The 23,931-nt window shown below is 45.0% G+C and overlaps 1 protein-coding gene across 2 annotated transcripts in view; it reads right to left on the bottom strand.

Moving 5' to 3' along the window:
• The window catches only part of SUFU (SUFU negative regulator of hedgehog signaling), a 90,354-nt gene that overhangs the window by 27,365 nt on the left and 39,058 nt on the right, over nucleotides 1–23,931 (bottom strand). The window contains exons 4-8 of one of the 2 annotated variants that reach the window (XM_080347550.1): nucleotides 12,710–12,852; nucleotides 10,149–10,234; nucleotides 7,989–8,061; nucleotides 3,199–3,355; nucleotides 1,590–1,701 (exon numbers count right to left, since the gene is read on the bottom strand). In XM_080347550.1, the coding sequence (XP_080203676.1) occupies nucleotides 1,590–1,701; nucleotides 3,199–3,355; nucleotides 7,989–8,061; nucleotides 10,149–10,234; nucleotides 12,710–12,852 (571 nt within the window). The remainder of the gene's footprint in view (nucleotides 1–1,589; nucleotides 1,702–3,198; nucleotides 3,356–7,988; nucleotides 8,062–10,148; nucleotides 10,235–12,709; nucleotides 12,853–23,931) is intronic. The other variant, XM_080347551.1, reaches the window with a different exon arrangement.

Here is a 23,931-nt window from a genome sequence, read left to right as displayed (position 1 = left end):
CTCTGCTACTCTTTCACCACTCTGTCTTGAACATATCTCTGTTTATCTTACCCTGAATAACGTAAAGCTTTCTTATCTAAGCAACAACAGCCTCCTAGCATTAAGGGTTACATCAGCTGGCTCCCTGACCTGATGTGCACCCCAAATGTTTCTGGTCATCCCCAACCACTGTGAACTCAGAGCTTTTACTGGGCATGCAGATTCATGCAGGAGCACAGAGCCTGTGAGAAATCACGCTCAATACTTTCAAGCCTCCCAAGGCTGGGTGTGATATGTGCAAATGCAATGGTATAATTTTATTTTTTCAGTGCAGCCAATGGACCACCCACCGGTCCAATGGGACTGACCTTCAGGTAGGGAAATACTACTCAAAATCTGAGTCAGGTCACAATCTGGCTCCATAGAACTATATAGCAAAAGTAAGATTATTCCTAAAGCAATAATAAATCCACTTGAGATTTTTTTTTTTTAATAAGCACCAATATCTCAAATTACTTATTAGTACACAACATCAGCAATTGACATAATACTTCCCCAAAGGACTGGGCAACTCAGAAACATTCATGTGTAAGGCAAATCAGAAGTCAAGCACAAAACGTAACAAAAAAGAACATCAGGGTCCTAACCAAGTATGAGGAATCTTTTTCTCATTAAATGCTTGAATTAAGAAAGAAACAGGAATTGAAACAGAGCAGGATGCTGTCCCTGCCTGGCACTACAGGAAAGAGATGATTTCATGATGATCTTTACTCCTGGAACAAGAAAGCATAAATGTTCATCGGAGACTAGGAAACCAAAGGAAATACCAAGATGAAAGAGCGCAGCCAAGATGTGTGCCTTTCTGTATCATTTAGATGAAAACATTAAAATTGATGGGCAGACATTTAACTAGCAACTGAAATGAGCTTAAGAGGAGAAGGGGAGAAACTCCAAAAGAGAGAGGTGCAGATGCTGCAGATGGCTTGAAACTACAGGTAATCTCCTATAGATTCACTGAAGACAAAAATTACAAATGAGGAGAGATCTACAGGTCCATCTAGTCCCACTTAAATCACCCATTAGTCTGCAGACTATTAGAGACCAGGGCGGTATTGGCATATAATTACTGCCAGTACCTGTCTGTTTAAAAGCAGGGCAAGATCAAAGTCACTTAAAAAAAAAATTAAAAAATTAACATTTTAACCAAAAGGTTCATAATTATGAACTTGAAAACAAAGTGCTCAGGTGACAATTATCAGCAAATGCTCATCTATACCACCTAGCTCTTTGGATACCGTAGCACTGTTTGCCACAGTCTGATTTCAAACATTGCACACCCTGAGCAGCAGGTCCTCCTGAACACAGTCAGAGCCACTCTGCATTAACAAGGGTTGCCTAAAATCCCTCTCAAAATCTGCCCTCCAGAGCACTAGCCCATTAACCCAACTTGAACAACTATTCTCCTTCTATCCCCTTGCTTTGCAAGTACTTGCTGCCAGCTTTCCACTCCCCTTGTCAAGGCTTTTACCACCCAGCTTTAACTTTGTTTTCTAGGTTGAGCTCTTTAGGCTCCCTCCTCCCACCAGCTCAACGTGCCAGGTGATACTTACGGTGCTCGGTCATGGTTCAACCCGTTCTGTCTTTGTGCATTTATCGGAGGTAGAACAGGTTTACTGTTAATCTCAAGCCCTCTCCGCAAAGTCTCCCTGATTTGCTCCGTATCTGCAAAAATAATGTTTTTAACATGATTTAGTGTCCCCAGAAACGTCACAGACACAAGATGTCAGCTTTTTTATTTTTTAAAGGCCTGTTTCTATGTTGTATTTCTTCTAAACTCTTCCTCTTCAGAAAGAAATGAAGAGATGCTAAGGGTGCCACTCTTCCTGCACCTTAGGAGTTATTTCACGTTATAAAGTCAGCTTGAATTCTCTCGGTTTGGACTATGATGTCATGTCAGGCAAGGAGAGCTGGAACCTTTGGTACTAAGCCCTCCTGATGAGGAAATTCTGAGTAGTTTTGCATCCTTTCATAAATGAGATGTTTGCTGTTTCTGCAGCTCCCACAGACCCTCCCGATACATTTCTCACTAGACCTAATAGTAATTTGTTCCTTTACCAAACAAGTTTAAGGAGGTTCCAGAATTTTTGCAATTGGCTTTGCAAATCTGTTGATTTATTTGCGACCAATACTCACAAAAGAACGGAATTTTATGCAGTGCAAACCTTAGCCTCAAGCTCACATTTGAAAATAAACTGCAAATTAGGCAGTTCAGACGCAGTCATTTTAATGTTTCATTTTCCTATAATGTCTAATGGCCAAATATTTTAATAGGATGCTTTCCCACTTTTCTCAGAGGTTTGTTAATATTTTTTTTTCAGAAATGTGGGAACTGGATAGAGTAAAAAATATCCAAATTATTTCAAAATCTTTTGAAGGATATACAAATATCACCATATATATACCTGTCCCGGGCTTTTCATTTGCAGTGCTGAGGGAAAATAGCCTTTTTAGATCCAGCACAGTTTAAGGTATTTGCGCAGAAGCCAGAAGGAACCCTACATGCATTTAAATATTTTTTCTACCATGTACTTAAAAACAAGTAAGATTCCATTCCTGTGGAAACCATTGTTAATTCCAGGAAATCTCAAGCTCTCAAATTTTACATTGCTTCACCCATTTGAAAGGTAACATGCATAGTTTCAAGCATGTGTAATAGCTATGACATCTGCATGCTAAGATGGCATCTCACAAAGGGGAACTCCACGGTATTTTATTTCTCCTTTCCAGAGTTCCGTATTTGCAAGAATCACTTGAGTTCAGCTACAGCAACGTGCAGTGTCAGTCCAGCTTGCGCCCAAGAGGTGACAATGGTAACACGGCAATGTAGCCCAAGAAAGCGCAGTTGCTTCACCTTGTGGGTGTTTACAGTCCTGGTTTCACCCAGTGCTCAGTTTAACTTTGCAAATTCAGGTTAGAAATAGCCTAAAAACTGAAAGAAACATTCAGACAAAACACACAAAGATCTCTTTTTCCTTTCTCCTACCTTTCTCAGAAAGGCCACACCAAAAATAATTTTGCTCTCTTGAGACATGCTGAGCCGTCCAGTAACTGCGATGTTTGTTATGAACCCCAAGATGCCGCATGACCCAGCCCACTGCCCAGACCCACTAGAATACAAGTCAAAAGGCCATGACAGCAACTCTGCCCAGGACCTCCTACCTTTCCCAGAGAGCCGCCGCGGCTGGGTCCCAATGCAAATGCTCCTGCTGTCTTCGTCATCCTCCGGCGGCCGGCTGAGGTCATCCCAGGCACATTTGGCACTCACTCCACTCAGGTTTGAGCCATCTGTCTCAATTCCTTTATCCACTCTCTCCTGCTTGAAAAGATCCAAAACCCCAAGACTTTTTTGGAGGTGGCTTGAACCTGAGCTGGAGCCCACCCTGGCTCAGCCCAGCCCTCAGCAGCTCCTGCACATCTCCCCTGTGTGCCCAGTGTCCACTCTCTGCTTTGATGTGTCAGCTAATGGTGACTGCACATTGAGCCACATCAGGGAGCTGGGCTGAACTGGAACAAACCTTTTCTGCAGCAGGTTGGTCTGAACTCCTGCCCCTTCCCCACTGCTTCACTCCGTGGCCCAGGCAGGCACAAAGGGGGAAAGAGAGAGGTGGAAATCAACAGCCTGGGGTACGCAGAGCTGCTCCTTTCAGTGTCAGCTCCTGTTTACACCAACTCAGAGTATTTATACACTCCGGTATAGAAAACAGCCTGACAGTCTACCTATCATACATCAGTGATAAAAAACCCCTAAATAACTAAACTTAAGTTCTCTTTCCAAGCTTACCAAGAAGTGCCACGATCAAAACAGCTCACAGAGAGACTCATCGTTCACAAGAGCTTGTCATTTGCAAACTGCCCAGGCAACCACAGCTTTTCAGTGTGCTAGGGTGTTCACAAAAGGACAAACGTGCAAGGAGACACAGGTCTGTTCACAACATCAAAGCTTTTGCAGAACATTTTGCAGAACATTGGCAAAATACACAAACTCCCTCCGTTACAAGCTGGACTTTCCAAGCACTAACCACTGTTTGGGTCTCGGAAGGTGTTGCACACCAACAAGCAGCTGGATGCTCTCAGACATCATGCATTTTCTCAAGGACATGTGCATCAGTTGCCAGCAAGACCATGCTAAGCTACAGCCAAAACTTCCACAGGACACCTGCCTGCCAGGGGAACGGGCATCAGTCTGAACTTCTACCTGTGTCCCACAAGGGGGTAATGTTGAGCTGAACAAACTCAGGGCTGAGCTATACCGAGGAAGGGCTGCTCTTATCGATGGCACCCAATCAACCCTGTCAGGTTTTCCCTTCTTCTGAACGGGTGTCAATTCTGGTATTGCTCAGTGGCGTTAGCAAGGTCTTCATCTCACTGCTTACAGCTGGGCCACCTCAGAATTGGTGATAAGTCCCACCGCTTGCAGGACAGAAACACTGAGGATTTGAGGTTAGAGCAGAGCTGTGTTACAACAGGAGCGGATCTCTCCGCTTTGCCACTGGAGTCAGATCGTGGGAGCATCCAGCGCTTTGCAAAATCTGTTCCCTAAGAAGCAGTCTCCAGATTAAAACCCACATACATTCCTCCCCTTGCTCAGCTGCGCACGCCGTGCCCTAGAAAGGGCCTGTTCTTGTGACCATTCAAGAGAAGATCTGAACAGCTCAAAGATAAGCACAAGCACTTGGGGTGAGGTTGTGCAGCAGTTTTAGCTGATGTAATTTGCAGTGGCTGCAGTCCCACCCTCCTCCATGTGCTCCTGCCTTTTCACTTGAGCCAACTCAAGGGAAGCTGGATCACCTGCCTAAACTGGCTCTTTGGCCAAGTGGAGGCCTGTGGCTGGGGGCAGTACCAGAGTGGTCCTGACTTAGGCATTAGGTCCTGATTTAAGCATTCAAGAGATTGGTTTCCTTCTGCCCCTCTCCCTGAAAAGCTGCTCCTTGTTGGGATTGTCCTTCGGCGTCAGGGGAAGCTGGCTTCTATGAAAACATAATGGAAACATCTGAGAAATAATAAATCTGCTGGGATTTTCTTTTGTTATATGCTAAACATAAAATTAGTTGTTTTACCCAGAAATAGAAGTCATGGAAAAAGAAATAAAAATATATCCGATCCTACATATGCAAATGATGCTCTAAGTGAGATTTAGCACGTGGCTCCTTTGGGAGTCCTCCCTTGCGCTCTGTGTGGACCCAAATCAGCTTGCAGGGGGAGGTTTAACTTGTCAACACAGTTATTTTTCATTCCAGTGACTGGTGAAGCATGGGAGGGCCACCAAAGTTGCCCTTGAGCAGGGAGCAGAAGAGCCCAGAGGGCCCCAAGGATTCCATGGGGCAGAAGCTCTGGTGGGACGTGCTTCTCCAGCCCTGCAGCCAGGGCCCCCTGCTCACAGACATGGTCAGGACCTCTGGACGGCGCACGGAGTCTTGGGGAGGGGGAAAGGGACTCATCATCTGCATCTCAGCTGGTTCGCAGAGCACTTCCTCAGGGGAAGAAGTGCTGCTCTGTTGGCATCCCTTGGAGATCAAGGGGGGCTGATGGAAATGAGCTGGCCTAAGGCAGACTAATTTGCATGCCTGTTTTATAACATTTGCAAGTATTGATGTTGAAGGGAAAAAAAAAACCCAATAAACTAAATGAACCAACCAAACAACAAAAAGCAAAAACCCTAACCAGTGCAGACTCTCAGCTGGGGCAATGCACAGCTTTACCCCATCTTTAGCCAGTAAAGATGTGCCTGGGCTGAGGGGCTGTTCTTCCTTCCTTGGAAGGGCAGTCTGAGCAGGAGGCTGGAGGAGCCCAGGGCAAAGGAGGTTCAGCTTTTTCCTTCCTCAAAGAAAGGATGTTTCTGTCCCATTTCCCTCTCAGCATGTGGGAGGGATGGCTCTGAGGCTCTTATAAATCATTGATCCTTTTCTAAACAAGCCAGAGCACTGCAGCGTGACCCGCAGAGCAGCAACCACAACTCAGGAAATTCAAATCAGCTTTATTCTCTTCTGAGATATCTGCTAAAACAGAAGCAAAGCACTGAGAATCAGCGCAGAGCTGGGGACCGACAGGGATTGTTTGACAGTGCTGCCAGGGAAATCTGAATGGCCTACAGGGAAGCCTGGCTGTACAGAAAACAGCCAGCATTGCCACAGTGTTAATTGCCGACATCCTGGGATGACATCTTAGTTGGGATCCATTCTCAGCGACTCCGAACAGAAAGTACAGCTGCTGCTGCCAGGGCTGGGTTTAGGCCTCAACCAATTCCCACCAGAGACAATGAAGCCTCAAAACAAGCTCTGCCCGCTTCCCAGGCAGGCAGCGTGCTTGCCTGCTCCCAGAAAGCTGTCTGTTCTCTCTGCCTGCTCCCTCTCTCCCCTCGGCCTTTCTTCCACCGCTGCCTTTCAGCTCCCACCTACCCTCTACCACCACCAAGAAAATGCCAAGCGAACGACACTTTATCTTGTTGTCACTAATTAGAGCAGGAGGCAAACAACGTGGCTGCACCCAGCCCAGCTCCCCGCGCTCAGCACAGGCTCTTTGTGGGACTCAGCCCTGCAGCAGCGGCAGGTTTTGCCCTGTGAATGCCCAGGGGCTGCGGCGGCGGAGCAGGATGGAGGTGCAGACACAACTGTACATACGCACCACTGCAAGGGCAAGAGGGAACAGAAACAGGAATGTCTTCAACGTGAGGAAGTCCGGAAAGACCACAGACATAGCAGCTTTCAGTGGCAGGACACACTGGTGAGGCAGACGTACTCTTTATTTGCCTTAACTTGCCTTGGCTGACTCAGATTCCAGTAAGCTGAGCTACTTTTCATTTACAGTAAAGTGAAGAAAACCCTGTTATCATTAGGAATCACCAGTGTGCAGAGAACAAACACCCTCCAGGAGGAGAGAGCAGGCAAAAACATTAAGAACCTAAAAACTTCATAGGACTTGTAGTTGAATTAGCTCCCACTCTGGGACATTTGTGGAACATTTTTTTGTGTGCGTCTCTCAGACTGGGGTTATTTTAGATGAACGAATTCTTAAAAACAGTAAAAGTAGAATTTGGTTTTGTTCTGAGGCTTTCAAAATAAAAGATGCTGTGAGGCAACTGAGGCTAATCAGATGCAGACACACAGACCATAAGCAAACGCAATAGCTTGTATAAAACGTGCACACATGCACGTGCCCTACCAGGCTAGGCCAAAAGTTCTCTGTTAAAGACAAATACTCAGCGATTCACTGAAAGAAGATGAGCACCACACTGCATTTGCCTGGGACCTACGTACTCCAGTACCATAACTCTGAAGGGAAGCAGAACTGTCTCCCAAACATATGAAGTAGCAGCAGTCCACGGGATGGTAACCCCTCCATAGAGGTCCTGTTCTGATCTTTAAGCTTCAGAAATTAACTTGAACGCTAAAGAAGAAGAAGGTTTAATATATATTCATCCATGATTGTTAACAACTTTTGGCTTCCCGTTATTTTTCAGACCATACCAACTACTTGGCCTCAAGTGACATCCTACAGGCATGAGCTACACTGTCACATTTGCTGTGAAAAAATATTACTCTGCTCTGAATTTTCTGCATATCACCTTATGCTTGCATATAAAATAAAGGAGGAACTTCTTGATCTATTATCTCTAAATTTTGTAATGTTCTATGTTTTTATCTTCTTTTATTTTCCTCCTTTCTAAAACATGCAGTCTAAATCTTAGCAATTTGTCTCATATATGAGATTCTGTTTTCCTGGTCACCCCTTCTTTAAATTTCTTCCTAGAGCTGCCATCCACCTGAGGCTGAACATGTGCATTCTTAAACAACCCAAGAGGGCAAAGGGAGTCTGTAAGACTTTCTGACATTACTGCAAACATTGAGAAGATCACAGCACCTTTCCAAAAATAACAGAACTGTTTTATACTACTAAATCAATTCTCCCTGGCTACTACAAAAGACATGACATTTTATAAACTAAAGACATACTTGCAAATGTGGGTCAATCTCAAATATTGTCTCTCCTCTTCGCATATCTGTTATCAGCCAGGGGCCTCCAGCTCTACAAAGAAAGAAAGGCAATGAACCAAACAAGGCCTAGAGGTAGCACTCCCCAGAGTCCTCTGAGTGGACCTCTGTAGGAAGGAAGCACAAGGCCAAGTGCAAAACAAGCCTAAAAGCCCGTCTGTGTTGTATACACATCCCAGAGCATGCACTTGTCCTTTATGTTTCCCATGTACATAATGAAAGCCCTCCATGGCCTCGCTGTCACCTGCCTGGTGTCTGGCACCACCCAGTCAGGATTGACACAGGCTACCCCTGTGTGGATCCACTTACTCACCCAAGACTGAACAGGGTTTCCATCTTGCAGGTACCTGAATTGGGACTGAGAAGCCCAGTGTAGCCTAGGTCTAAGAAAGATGGGCAAGGTATGGGGTCAAGATTTAGATCTCTATTAAATATCTAAAGATGCAGCATGGACCCAATGGGACTGCTCTTTTTGCTGAGATCAGCAGTCATGTTCAGTATCATAAAAAGCTTATTACTCTGATAAATATCCTCACAACAGACGTTTTGCCCAGTTGGTTGAGTACTCAGATGGTTCAGGGAAATCTTTGTTTTCATTAGCCATAAAAGTCTGAAGGGTCAAGAAGTTTCTCAACAAAGGCGACAGAAAACAGATTACTGTGAAGACGAACCACTCAGAGACTGGACTTTGGGTCACAGTGCAGGCAGACTGCAGAAGTCAGCGTTAGATGGTGCTTTTCATTTGAAGTAAAAATGGAAGTCTTTTGGAATTGTCATAAACATTTTCATTTTTTTCATGAGATATTTTGCTACTGCAGTCAAAAAGCCCCCTCCTCTGGCCTTGTCTGTGTTACAGTCTCTTAAAGCACTTGAAGTGAGAGCAAGAGAAGTTAATATTTTATAGCTTTTCAGATGCATTGATAGCCGCTCTTTTTTCACATAACTTTGGAAGCTGTTAATAATTAACTGCAGAGGTACCACTTGCTTCAGTCCCTCTCTGGGATGCAAGAGACTTTTACCCTGACTCCGTATCAGCGGCTTAGTAGTTTGCAGCTTTTCCTTCAAATCATGCACATTTGGGTTTCATTTTATCCTTGGAAAGGTGTTTGTACCACAACACAAAACCCAAAAACCACCATGCGAACAGACTGAGGAGAGGGGTGCTCTATCTTTATTGACTTAGAGGAGCCAAGGGAGCTGCAGATAGTGTTTATTGTCTTGGGGACCCAGAAACAAAGCTTGCAGCTGGACAAATTCACTCTACTCTAGGGCATTCGCATGAATTATCTGCACTTGTGCCTAAAAGGGAAAAGTTCAAGTTTAAGAAGTCCAGCAGCAAAGGGTCTTTCATACAATCAATCAATTAAAGGCCAATGAGACACTAGAGATTGTACTATTGTGCCCAGGAACACACATTCAGAACCATTTTGTGTGTATATATATATATATATATATATATATATATATATAAATCTTTTGAGCTACAATCACAGCAATAACTTCCACTAAATAGAAAAGTATTTTTAAAAAAACATGCAAGCCAAAAAGGTTTAGTTGCAACCTGGCAGCAAATAAAGCATCCACATATCATTTAACATTTAAACCCCATTTCCTCCTTTACCCATCTTTGTTATGCCGTGAGAGAAATAACAATGAACTTCACTTGCATGAACACTCCTCCTGTTGCATACTGGCCCACCAAGAGTGCGATCAGCTTGAAAGTGACTTTCTGACTCCCAGACAGTACCCAAACTTCGCTAGGCGCTGTAAGTCCGACCCCCTCCCTCCTTCCTTTCTTTTGAACTACACAGAGAGGTCACCAGTCACAGTTATCCCAGCTCTCTCAGGAAGAACCAATGAGAAAATGCTGCAGGCACAAGAAGAAGGAAATTAAGCTTTCAAGACCTCATTCTGTTTCACCCTGAACATGTGGACTTCACATACATTAATCTGCCATCTAAGTGTCTGTGCGTGAGAACAGATTTGCAATGAATTCCCATCTCTTGCTACAGCACAGGATTAAATAAATTCCATCAACAAGCTAAAGATTGTTAATAAAAATAAACAACTGCATTGTTCTCTGTGGGAATGCTCCCCTATATCGGCTATATGAGCACTTACACTGGGACCGTCCGAAGCAGTTCCAAGATCCCTTGCCCATTCCACTGCTGAGCCGCATGCAGTTCCTCAGTGCAAACCCCAACAATCTGGAATAAATGAAAAGAGAGATACTAAACTGGATGTGAACCGTGCAAGAACTGCAGAGAAAATGCACCACATGGTGCTGGATCAAACAGTGCAGATACAGAGAAGCACCATTTCTTAAAATGAACTAGATGAGCAAGGACAAATGGAGCCTGAGGGATTCTTCAATCCCTTATGCCCTTGCTCTACACTTACCATGTGAAGTACCCTGGTCATGTAATATTTGATCTTGCATGGTGTGTATAAACTTAACTATGAGGAGGGCCTGGCAACACATCAGGCTTTACCAAAGTTGTACTTCTTCTCCTCCAAGACAGGACAGGTCAGGGTCTGAGTACATTCACGACATTGCACTGTCAGCCAGTTGCTGGGGGCAAATGTGATACTGCACCAGGATTCCAGCAGGCAAGGGACCTGCTGCCACCAGGGAATGCTTCGGTGCTCATAAATCCTTGACCAACTCAGTTTGCTGACTGGTTACATATTGCGCGGCACCGTAAAGTAAAGCTGCTTACACATGGCATAATCCTCTTGTCACTGCAGGCAACTGCAGACTTCTGCCTTCCTGCGTGAGGCAGGACGTCTTTGCTGCTCAGGACGGGAGCTGCCACACTGAGCAATACCAGATGTCCCTCTCCCAGCAGCTGAGATCAGCCACTTCAAACGAAGGGGTGAAACACCCTTCAGCTGACAGAGGAAGGCAGTTTCTTCCTGATCCATCAAGCACTGGCTTGTGCCTTTGAACACAATGATTCACTCTTTGGGATTAAAAATTATTTTAGCCATGGCCTTCTGTTTTCTTTCTCAATACTCTAAACCTTTTCCAACGACACAGGATTTTTGGTCAAAATCTGTTCAACTGCTGTTTTATCAGAAAAGAGGAAATCTGAAAACTAAGTTCTGAAGAGCACCAAGCAGAAGTACATTTTGCGCCTTTTCTGCAAGCGTGCATCTGCATCTATAGAGAACTACGTGGAAAACCATTAACGTCAGCATGTACCCGGTGCGTCACACCTCACACCCCCTGCCCCTTGCAGAGCTCACTTTCTGAGGACCCAGTCCCTGGCGATGCGCTTCATCCCCACCCGTCTCCCAGGCTTCCTCCATCAACAGCCTGGATCACCCTCGCTTCAGCACACCCCTCCCTGCGTCTTCATTCACTAATTACATACAAACAGCAAGACTCTAAACAGGAAATTATTTTGTTTTAATTATTTTCTTTTTGCAACCATTTATCCTCATGGGTCAAAATAAATCCATAACAATGAGCACCAAAACAAGGGGAAAAAGAACTCAATCACATGTGTTGTGGAAGATCAGAGGCCCAGAGTCTCAGAATGCAACAAGTTGACTGTCCTTTCATCCAGGACAGCTGGACACTGAAGAAGAGATGGGGACTAACGCAGCACTAACTGCAGAGTCATCCAGGAATTCCCCTGCTCAGCTTGCTTACCTCTGCTCCCAGGTCCCACAACTCACCTTTCACTGATCAATCCCATACCCATCTCCTTCTTGTTGGTAAGATACAGATTTTGGGCACCTCAGAAAATTCAGGAAAGCCTTTGCCCTTGCACAGCAGTTGCCTTGTGCAGGTCTGTGGTAATGGAGCTTCCCTTTACATGTTGCAACTACAGCCAAGGACAAATGGAAGCAACCTGAAACCTAAATTGTACAATATAGACACTTGCATTTTCTCCCAGGAGGGAAGGTTTTCCACAGAGCAGGGAGAAATCAGCTGGTATAAAGTATGCCAGCTCTTCCACCAAGGTTAATAACTCCATACAGAACTTTTAAATGTCCAAAGCAGCTCATATCTGAGAGACATCACTGAGAAGGACTTTGGGAAAGCAAGCCAACCTGTCTGGCTGAGGAAGCTCCTCTCACTGAATAGCAGGGTTGAAACACAAGGGATTTTTAAAATGTTTCTTTTGCAAAGCAAACCTGAACCTTTCTTAAACTGTAGGCCAATACGGGAAAACTCACTTAGTCTCTAAAGAGTCTTTGTGTCAATGCTGAAAGCTACATTTCTACCCTAAAATAATGCTAAAGCAACCAAGTCCTTCTCCAAACACCTCTTTTCCGGGAATTCAAACCACTGGATCACTTACCAATAGTGCTATAGAATCAATTTGAATTTAGCTCTACATAATCTTTTAAAAGTGTTTCAGCTTTTTTCCTCATGTTCATGTTTGAAATTTCAGAGTAGTCATGTAATATTCCACTCCAGGTCTGTTTCACCATGTAAACCTTTCTCCATCAGACAGACCTCTATCTTGAGAACCGAGTGTGCTCAATCCTGGTAAAATACTTACTGAATGAATAACAACTCAAAGATGAGATCCACAGTAATAAACAAGGAAGAAAGGCGGAAGGCAGGATAATAAACATCTGACTTATCAAAGTTAAATGAAATGTAATGTGAGCTGCATTCCACTCTCAGGAGGTGACAGTCAAGAGCCAACACTGCTGGGTCATACCTGTAGGAACGTAACAACCCCAAAAGGAGTCTGCACCGGCTGCATCTGAGGGTCTTCTGTCAGTAACATATGCTGGATTCTGGATTCACTGTTGTCCAAAGGGCTGTGCCACGATACATGGTCACCGCTGCAGAAGGTGTTTTCTGTAAAGAAAAGAAATTAGAAATATATAGTCCGTAAAGTCAGCTAGAACATTCCTTCTGGCAGCACCTGCTCCTGACTGCTGTCAGGCAGGGACCTCTGGCTTGGACCAGGACGGCCACTGGTGGTTCTTCACAGTGAGCAGCTCCAGCCACCTCTGCTGAGGCTCTGAGTCACCCGAAGCAGGAAAGGCATCTCTCATTAAGTCATCTGAATTCAAGTACTGACTTTAAAATTGCCCCCTCTTGAGTCCTGTGGCAAAAAAAGGTGTCCTGCTTTGTTATTAATACCAACACAGGAATACTAACAAATAAGCTTCTCTCTCATTTAGTATTGGTCTTGTTTTGCAAGGGGATGCAGAGTCAGCAGGTCATACTGGATGCCTATGGGATGGCAATTCATACTTAATTTGCAGCACTGATGTGCCACAGAGAAAATATTATGAAATGTGAACTACACACAAATAATACTCTGCTATATCTAATAAAAATCTACAGTTTGCAGCCCAACTTGTGATGGTCTAAGTAATTTTCTCTCCTAGTTGTCTGGTGGCTCTGGTGCAGAATTATAATTAGTAAGTTCCTTCTTTCCTGAACAATGATAAAACCAAGTAGGCTATAAATTTCACTCTATGTCAGAACAGCCATCAAAACAAAGAGCCAGAAATTATCTTTTCCTCTTCACGACTGCAAGCATTCCTTTCATTTTCTCCTCTTCTCCTTAGAAAGACAAAACCCTCAGATAATCCCATGTTCCACAGTTGGTGCACACCAGAAGGCACACCAGAACCCACCTTTATGTTTCTGTCCCATCACAGAAAAGGCTAACACTTACTTTCTGAATGAGTTAAAAGTAAACCAAGCAACTAAAACCATTTTCACAGCAATTAAAGCATGCTCCATTTGCACACAATTCCTAAGCATGTGTGCAATAATGCTGCCAAGCTGACCACCTGCCTCCTCCTTGGGTCTTGTGCTCATCCTGCTGCAGGCTGAGCTTTTATAGCGCATTCAAATAACCAGCCTGGAAGCCACCATCTGCCCCCAACACAGGTACAGTGCCCCAGGCATGAAGCGAGTACTGCCTGTGTGCTTCCAAAGCCAGGGCAAGCACGGTGCCTCTATCCCTGACCGAGCTCAGGGACGAAGCCAGTCTGGGCTGCTGTCCTCACCACGGTCCCTCACAAGGCAGCTCTTCCAGGAGAGTGTGAAGGGAGCCCTTGCCCACTGGAGGAGGACTAGGGCTTCCACTACAGACTGGAAAATGGTGGTGGTTACTTGAGTTGCTGCCCGTTGAGACTGGAGCATCTCATATGATACGGAGCAGGGTCCAATTCAGATGGATGTTCTCCTTTGCTGTGCGGCTACGAGCAGGTGTGGTCCTGCATCTTCACCTCTTAACCCTCCCACATCACCTTCCAAATACATGTCAACAGGACACCTCTCAAATAAATATCTATAGGGCTTACATGAGAATCCTTGAACACGGCAGCTCCTGCAGCTGCAAGAGAGAAGCAGCATTTGCCAGCAACGGCAGCTTTGTGCCTGGTCACATTAAAGAGCTGCTCACACACCACTCACCGTGCAGCGGCCCCACCACACTGTGTGCGGGCAGGAGGCTTTTGGGGAGCCACCAGCAGCACTGGGGTGACATAATGAGTTATCCTGCAGCCTCTGTGGTTAAAAACCCCCACAGCCATCCAGCCCCTGATGAGCAAACTGCACACCCGTTCGAGGGTTTAACAGGGGGCGCCCTGGGCAACTCAGAGTTTCCCCACCAGGTGTCCCCATTGGCGTGTATTTGAACATTTATTATGTATGTTTTTGCAGATGAATTTCTTGAACATCTCATTTGATTAAGAATTAAAATAAACCTGAAATACCATCAGGAACTTGGCATGAAAAAAAAGGCATGTAACAGAAGTGTTGCGATAAGTAAAGGAATGTTTTCCTTAGTTAAAATTAGGACAGAAAGAAAACATAGCAAATGCAAGCTGCTTGGAGAGTTTATCATTATGTACACTAAATTACACGCTTTCAGCTCTGTGACTGAAAGGAGTAGTTCAGATATTACTTTACTTTTAGAGCTGGGGAAATAAAAGCAGACAGAAATGAAAAACGATTTTCTTTTAGTATCAAAATTGAATTAAAGAATGAGCACTGAGAACGTTGCAAAGGATCTGGTGATATTTTCCAGGTTAACCAAAACGTGGCTGATTAATTTTTGTTTTTAAATGATAAAAGCCTCTCAGTCACAGTTTTCAGGAATGAAACAAAGCCACAAAGAGCTTATTCTTGGGCCCTGTCTTTATACCACAACATTTTGCCCATCAAATGCTCACACAATTCTATGCTGATCGATCCCTGCGTTTCATTGCTGGTGTTGCTTCTCCTGGGAAAGCCCAGCCCGTTTAGAGCAGGTTTTCAAATGCAAATGTCTCTGCTGGAAACCCACCTGTTTATGTCCATGTGAACACTGAACACTTTGAAAATCTCTCTCTCCCTTGCATGCACACAAACACCACAAAATTCACACTGACTACTCAATTAAATCACAGCAAAAAATTTCTGCAAATAATATGAAGCTGAATTAACATCTGTAAGAGTTCAAGAAATTCAGAATTAGAGGCTGAAACTCAGCTCTTCGCTTCCTACGTTGCAACCCCTATGGAATGTAACATCAGCTCTTGCGCAGAGACCATTGCAGCACGGAGAGCAGCTTGAATTGCAGGACTTGTAGCATCAAAAGCTAGAAATTGCAGGAAAAAACACCATTAGAGTAGCACAGTCAGTCTTCAAGGCAGGAGACCAGCATGGCTGCATAAGCCTGGTTCCCTGAGGTGAGCACAGCAAAACCAAGTCACCAGAAAAAGCTACCAGGACTTCACCAGGGAATTGTCAAATGCACAGGACAGATGGCAAAGCACAGAAACGATCTAGCTGTCAACAGGAGGAATTAAATAGCAAAGGAACTCAAAGAAAATACATTAAAAAATTAAAACCAAATTATTTTAGTGTATGGCTAAATCAGAAAATCCTCAGGTGTAAACTAAGACTGATTTACAGCATGTGAGCTGATTCACAGGATCTGCTGCTGAATACTTCTGCCTTAGAGTAAACCTAAGGTGGTTACATGTCCCACCATGGAAGGAGGAGCTAAGCGACCTGACCTGCCCCAGGATAACCACACAGCCTTTGGCAGTCACTACGGGCACGCTGGAAATGCTGTAAATACACAGGCTTGCTTACAGTAACCTCAGTGACACTCGTACCCCTTTTGCTTGGAAGGGGCACTAACCGGAGATAAACCCAATGCAGTGAGGTGATCCATCCTCACGGACTTGAAACTGGTTCTTTTTCTGCAAGTTTGTGTTTGAACAAAAACTACTGTTTCTGTTAGGCAACCCTGATTCCATGAAATCAAACTTCTTCATAGGGAGATACTGATTTCAGAAGAACTCAAATAACTTAGTGTTTTATTTCATAATTTATACTAGCAAATCCGAAGCCTCTCTCCATCTCTATAGAAATGAGAAGTCTTTAAATTTCCCACAGACTAGCTCTTGTACCATTCTATTTTGCAAAAGCACCATCTACAAGACAGTTATACCAGACCACTCTGTTAAGTTTCTCATATTTTGAAGTCTTTAAAATGTCATTATCCATTTTCTTTTACAGCCCACATAAAGCAGGTGAGCTTCCTTTGTGCAGCAATGGTCATAATTCAGCTGCGCAATCTCGCCTAACTTTACTATCCAACTGCTCGATAATGAGAACTGGGGAAATAACTCAGAGGTTTGCATACCACTGGGGACTAGTAAATTTTCTTTGTGTAACATTGTTCATGTATTTTCTTGGAGTGCATTCCCCCCACCTTTAATTTGACTAAATATAGCTGATGCCTAAAGAAATAAAACCGAATCATATTCTTGGCTTCAAGATGTTTTATAAACAGTGTAATGCATGCAGTCTACGCTCAAGAGGTGTTAGCCAGCTCCAGAGAGAAACACTGATTATTTCCCGCTGTATTTTCAATTTCTTTTTTAAATCTGCCAGTGTTGCTTTTTATGGGATCCTGCTAGAAACCCTTACTTCTTTAAATAGCCACAGGGAGCAAGTTGAAAATGACAGCAAACCAGGCAAGTACCTGACCTAAGAGAGCTCCACCCAAAGGGTGGCCCCAGGCTCAACCTGGGTCAGGGAACATCTTGGGTGAGTTTGCTGCCCTGCATCCAGGGCAGAGGGGAAACAGCTCTTTGGACATCTGGGACTCAAAGGGGACTGTATGGGGGAAAACAAGGAGCTGATGCTGTTCTACCAGCAAGCAGACAGCCAGGGAACTTGAAGCCTATCTCCTGACCATACGTGGCCTGGCATACAGTCCCCAGACTGGGTCTGGCTCCAGGGCAGTTCAGATTGCAGCACCCTCGTTCATTCAAAGGGCAGACACTTCTCCCTTCTGACGTGGTCACATCATGCAGTTCCTTAGATAGATTTTCAATTTAGGAGAATAGATTCGTAGCCTGACTATCACTCTGTATCTCTTCTAAGACATGTCCTCCTTTGAAATGCAGCTAAAATCTGCAACAGGTGGGTTAAACTGTTCTAAACTAATCAGTCCGATAAATCCATCTGGACAGTGATGCGGAGCTGATACTGTGCAGAGTAGGAGAAGCCCTAAGTACATTAACTACTAAGTGTGCTTGGTTTTAGGAAAACATCTGCTCTACTGCACTCATCTCCTTCAACAGCGAGTTTCTGTGGAAAGTCAGGCTACCATCACACGGTCACTTCATTCTGGGATATGTGTGAGATGATGCTGAAAGAAATGATCCTGCTTGTCCCAGAGAAAGCAGCACCTGGATCACACCTGAGGCAGCGATGTTGCTGAGCTGTGTGAGCACAACGCCTGGCACTTCTCTGCTAGCCTGGTCTAAAACAAATATACCCAATAAGATCGCAACAGCATGTACCACTGGGGACGCTGGCATGCAAACCAGATGACCACGTTCCTCACACAAGCCAGACCTACGTTACCCGCTGCTCCAAGAGGTACAAACCTGCATTTTGCATCTGACTGTGAGATCTTGGCTAAACTGCGGGCAGCGAGTCACACACGACAGAGGAATTCTGCATTTGAGGGCAAAGCAAAGGAGGATCTGGACTTCATGACTTACGGGTGCAGGAATGTTAAAAAGGCCCCAGTGAGTTCCTGACCAGCATGACAGTGATGCAGCCAGACGTTTAAATTGAACGCAGCTTATCCAATACTTACAGAAACAACGTAATTTATTGCATTGCTATTACCGCATGCACGGTCTGTATAATTTATTACATAAATGTATTTTCTCCAACACATTTATAATATTCAGTCTGGCTTTGTTAAAAAAAAAAAAGAGTAATCTGGCAATCTATCACAAATAAGATTTGATGCTGTTTTTCAGTACCATTTTGCAGACTGAACAGCCAGGATTGAGAGAAACTAAGCGTAGACACGAAGTTCAGTGCTGAAATGTATTAGATGTATTTTTCTCTGGTGCTACTTAATATATTTCTTACTAGCTCAAGAATGGATATAAGCATGTGTGCAAAGACATACCTATAACAAACAGATACAAAAATTAAAGAGGAAAATCATGTCTAAAAATCTCAAAGTAATTCTGTTGTTGCAACTTATTATATAGATGCAAATTTAAGAAAAAAAAAAGTATAAAGAGAAAGACTTCTTTCAAACTCATTTGCCAGCCACATTAAATTAAAATAATCTAGGGATAATCAAATGAAATTAAATACAGTCTGTCTGCTTGGTTTCCTAGCCTACAAAGGACTGTACACATCAATTGGTAAAAGCAAAAAACGACGGTGATATAATCTGTGGGGCCCACTAGCAGTTAGTTTGTAATTTCATTTTCAACTCAAGCTGAACGTGTTTTAAGAACATACAAGGAATGAGTAGAATACAAGCTATGATGTTTCCTAGTATGACATTAAAAAAAAAAGCTCTTCCTCCATGTTTTTCTTGTTCAGTTCAGTTTTGCTGCTCCTCATCTCCTGTCTGGGGAACAGGAGCAGCCGCAGCCCCGGCGCTCCACAGAGCTGCAAGTTCACACGGTGCTGCTGCCCGCGCAGACGGGCAGCACAGACAAGATGCCTTCGGAAGAGTTAAATCCCTGGAGCACAATTAAACAATAGCTCCACTACAGGGATTCAAGATGAGCTTTTAGAAACAAGGAGCCTAGGCCAAAAGTTCTTTGAAAAAATAAAACAGTGTGGAAAAAAAACAGATTATCAGGACTGTAAAGAGTGCTCAGCCTCGGAAATTTGAAGACAGTTTCAGAAGACAGAAAAATGATCCTTTTTTTTTTTTTTTTTACATTGATCAGCAGGTTTAAAACAGAGTCGATTATTGCATAGCTCCAGGTTGTTAAGTCTCAAAAATCACCCCCTCAAAAGAGCTCCATCAATTTATGCAAGCATATATAAGCTTATTTGACTGTTTAAGTCTCCTGGACTGAAAGCCCGACGAAGGGGCCAGAATCGGGCCCTCGCACAGGTACATCACCAGCAGGATAACCCCATCCCTGGCTCCTCCATGCCCTGCTCAGAGCCTGCCCTCACCCCTACTGACAGTGGAGAACATGTCTTGCTGTACTGCAGCTCCTGCTTATGGAGCTACAAACGCTGCTTTTCATATCGCAAATTAGATCCCAGACACCCAGATGCCTTATGTGACGCTGGAGAGTGTAACATTTTAGCCGAAAAACAAATGCTAAAATGCTATCATGCAATAACCAATTTGATTCTGGGCCTCCTCTACCTCTTCTGCTTTCCAGGACATTTTTTTCCATCCTCACACATTTACGTCTCTGTCTTGCTCCTTCTCCCTGCCCATCGTTACGCGCGGGTACAATTTCCATGACTGCAGCCTCTGAGAATTTCTCACGCAGGCTCCCAGCGAGTGACTCCGGTGCCCAGGACGCCCTCCCACCCTCAGCGAGCGCTGGGCCCCCTGTCCTCTCCCTGACTCCTGCAGCCTGCCCTGCCAGCCCCCTCATCCCACGCTGCCTCCTCCCCGCAGCTCCGCTCAGCTCCTCCGTGCCCGCTCCTCGCAGAGCAGAGGCAGGAGCTGGCACATCTAGCGTCGGCATCCCCCATGTGTAAGCATGGCTGGGTGCAGGATGCATCTCCTGCCCTGCTTTTGCAACACCACAGTTCTCACCGATCTCCAGATTTATCTGCGTGGCTCCCTTTCACAAGGAGGGAAGGCTGGAGGATGGCACGGCAGCATGAAAGGACTCACCTGGCATTGCTGAGTATGGCAGAGAAAGAAAACAAATGCAGATGCAAGTTGATCATTCGCAGCCACACAAAACTCTCTTGCTCCAGGCTCTTGGTCCTCTACAACCCACCATTCAGACCCACCACTCTTGAGTGCTGCAGAGCTGGGCTTTCACCTCTTCCAACAGACAAGTGGGACAACCTCTATCTTACCCGCTCCATCCGCAGCCAAGTATCTGCAAGGGAGTGATCCACGTGCCAAATCCTGAGCTCCAGACTAGGCGAGACCCTTCCCACCTCTGTCCAGCTGCGCCGCCACCAGCTTTCTCCACTCTTCACCTGAACAACACACATTTTACAGCTCCCCTTCAAAGGATCATATTTACATCTCCAACAGCTTCAGCAACCGAAAAGCCTCAGGATGGGGTGGAGGCCCAGAAGTGAGAAAGGATGTTATACAGCAGAATCTCCTGTCAGATCAGGGCTCCGCTCAAAACACATATTTAATGACAGGTTATTTACTGATTATGTGGTCCCACACAGCACACTTGAAGAGATACTTGCCTTTCATTTAGAAACCCTATCCTGTGTTCTGACATGTGAAAGCCAGAATGTTTTACTGTTACTCGAATGTTTCCCAGCCAGGTGCAACTAAAACAAAGACTTGTATTTGCAGTATTTAACAACCTTTAGGTGTCCTCAGTGAGGGAGAACTGCAGCAAGAGAGAAAACTTTTCTTGTTTTTGAGCTTCCTACATATTTGCACACGTACAAGTCACTGAGAAGGGTGGATGCTTAGATGAACACAGGAGCCCCATGAGACAGTATAGTCACTTGTGATCTTCCCCCAGACATCAATGAGATGTTTCTGTTGAGGAGCTTTCAAGGACTTTGAAAGGGAAGCGAAAGCACTCTCCTCCTCTGAAGGACGCAAATAAGATGCAGCAGCTTCTTTTAATAGCCTTCACAGCACCAATGTCTGACTTTCAGAAAGAATGAAAGGCTGCACTAGGGTACCCCTTTTGGCAAAAAATACTCAAGAAAGGGTAAGAAAGGGAACATGGTCTGTGAGAAAACATCTATGGAGTTATCACTTCAGAAAAGTTATTTAGTTACTCAAGCATTAGTTCTGGAGCTTATAACAAACAGGAAGGGCAAGGGTCTTTGAGAGAGCACTGCAGCATTTTTCTCAGTGGTTGATTATTTTTTATTAAATTTTCAGGAATTTAAAGCTTGCACAGGCCAAAATTTTGTTTTACTTTGGCAAAGCAGGAGGCCAAAGGGCAGGAAACAGGGGAACTTTGTATTCACACATATTTGTGTAAAATATTAGTTGCACATTGAGCTCTACCAATCCATTACAGTAGTTCAAGAGAAACACACAAACTTAGTGCAAAAGCTATATTTATGGTTCAAATCCAAACTGATCAGCCTGGTTATGGAGCACCTTTCAAAATGCCATCCCAAGCATTCAGAGGTGATTCCTTTAAGGCTCTAATTTTAAACCAAAAAGCAGGAGAGTCCACTTTTCACAGGCTCCGGGGCTGCCTGCAGCTTCTGAATATACTCTCCAAATTTATCTTCCCCACCAAGAACAAAACGCATCCCCCACTGTGCCCATTTGCTGCCTCCTGGCTGAGCAGGCTGCTGCAAAGGCTCTTTGCATGGGAGTCCATCAGAAGCCGGTCTGTAATGAGCTCTGCGTACTGCCGCTCACAGCACAGTGCAGAGCGGGTTAGTCAGAAAGCACAGTTTGAGCACCACTTGCAGCACAGATCTTCAATAGAAAGTGTAAGAAGGTGGATATGTAACAGTGAAGCCAACCTCCAACTCAGTCAACTCTTCTCTGCCGTTTCATCTAACGTGGGCTTGGCAGCTGTCAAGGGAAAAACCAGTGCTTTTCACAAGGTTACTCAGTATGTGTAACCTTCAAACTCTCCTCTGTGCATCCCAAACAATTGCACACAGGCAGTGAGAGAGGATGCTCCTGTGACCGCAGAACAATCCCTCTGTTGTGGCTTTCAGCTTCTCGATAGGAGGAGGCAACACTATTCTGAGTAGAAGCCTTTAACTGTTAGAGCAGCTGCTTCCGTTTCCCAGAAAAGGGCGGGTGGGACAAAAACCTCATATATAAGATGCCAAAGGACCTCACACCAGCAGGAGGGGGAGTTTTCTGCCTTCTTCGGGCTGTTTCCTTTGTTTTGCATTCCCCCTTCAGAGCAGGGGACAGAGCCTTTGTCCAAGGCTGGGCTGACCACGTGCAGCTTCTCCCCCGCATCCTCACCCCAGAAGTCAGAGATGCTCTTCTTAACAGGGACTGCTGGTCCCTGGCATGGGGGCTCCTGCTCACCCTCCTGCAGCAGGGAGGCTCCAGGCAGGATGGAGAAAAGGCTTCCTGCGGAGAGCTCGGCTCCCCTCTGCTGAAAATATTAGTGAGATGAGTTCTGATCCTGAATTGCGGCCACTTGGGATGACACCGGCTGGGGACAGCATCCCAGGGCACAGGGCCGGCAGTTGTCCTGCGGCCGCTCTGGCTGCTGCAGCAGCCTTGCACGGACATGTGCCACACTGCTTTCTCTGGGTGTCCATGCCCATTTCTTTCCTCCCTCTCCCAGTGGCAGCCCACATGGAATATGAAGGCTAAAACAACTTGTGCGTTTATAAATGCAACATGCACATCAGACTTAGAAGCACCAACGCTTTGTCCATCCCTGACATTTGGGAGCAGCCTTGGGGCACATTGACTGAGGCAAAGCACAGAGAGAAGACAGGTCCTCCTTTTATGTTTTTTTAATAAACCAATTGAATGAACTGTATTGAACAGCTGAAAAGCAATGAGCCAAGTTCAGTTCTCAGTCAGGAACAGGACAGGAGCTGACAGAATTAAAAGGGACAGGATCATCTGAAATCTAGCCAGCTCAAACTGGGCCTAGACCTACTTTATCTAAATTGCAGTAGCAGCTAAAAACAAGCCTCCTCTTTCAGGCAGTGCTGAGGTCTCTTGCTTACTGACTAGAAATGCTATGCAATCAGTAAAGCAGTCCAGGGAAGACAGCTTTCTTTCTATTTCAACAAAGTCTCTTTTAAGGAACAAAGACTTTCTGTGCCTCTGCTCCTGGTACAAAGTCTCTCCGTGCTTTAGTGTCAACCTCCCCTTTGGGGCTGGAAAAGGTCAGAGACCTGTTCTCAGCCAAGAGCTGGAAGCTGGAGAGACAACAGTGGCTTCCACAACAAGGCACAGAAGTACCCAGTCTGACTGATGAGCCCAGACAAACTGCAGGAGAGAAATAAGCGCAAAAATCCATGAGGTTAGGGAGGTAGAGGAGAAAAGGCTTTATTTCATATTAACATAGCTAGCTCACTGACAACATAAGCCATAGACTTTTCCTCCACCAAGTCAAATAGGAGTACAGGTGCCCTTGGAAACTCCTGGGTTCTCAGTCATGTTTTCCTACTGCTGAACTGCAGACTGGGAGGCAGCGTGGAGAAGCCTCATGCACGGTCCAGGTTCACACCACCCAAAAGGCAATGTCACAGAGCAGTGGTGCTGGTCCCCTCTTCTCAAGTTCCTGAGAAAGTGTTCTGTGCTTTTTAAACCTGGCTACAGGGTCGAAAAGGCTTTTCTATCACCACAGCAAAAGGAATTTTATGGAGAAAAGATTCTCTGGTGTGGCACAATGTCCTACCAAGTCCCAAGCATAGGCCAGGAAGATGTTACCTACCGAAACCAGCAACTACTGCCGCTGCTGAACTACTGCCAGCTTGTCACATCAGTGGCTGAAGGAGTGACAGTGCTCCAAGGCT

Source organism: Nesoenas mayeri (assembly GCF_963082525.1).
Source record: "Nesoenas mayeri genome assembly, chromosome: 7".
NCBI lineage: Eukaryota > Metazoa > Chordata > Aves > Columbiformes > Columbidae > Nesoenas > Nesoenas mayeri.
This window is presented reverse-complemented; position numbering and strand designations above follow the sequence as displayed.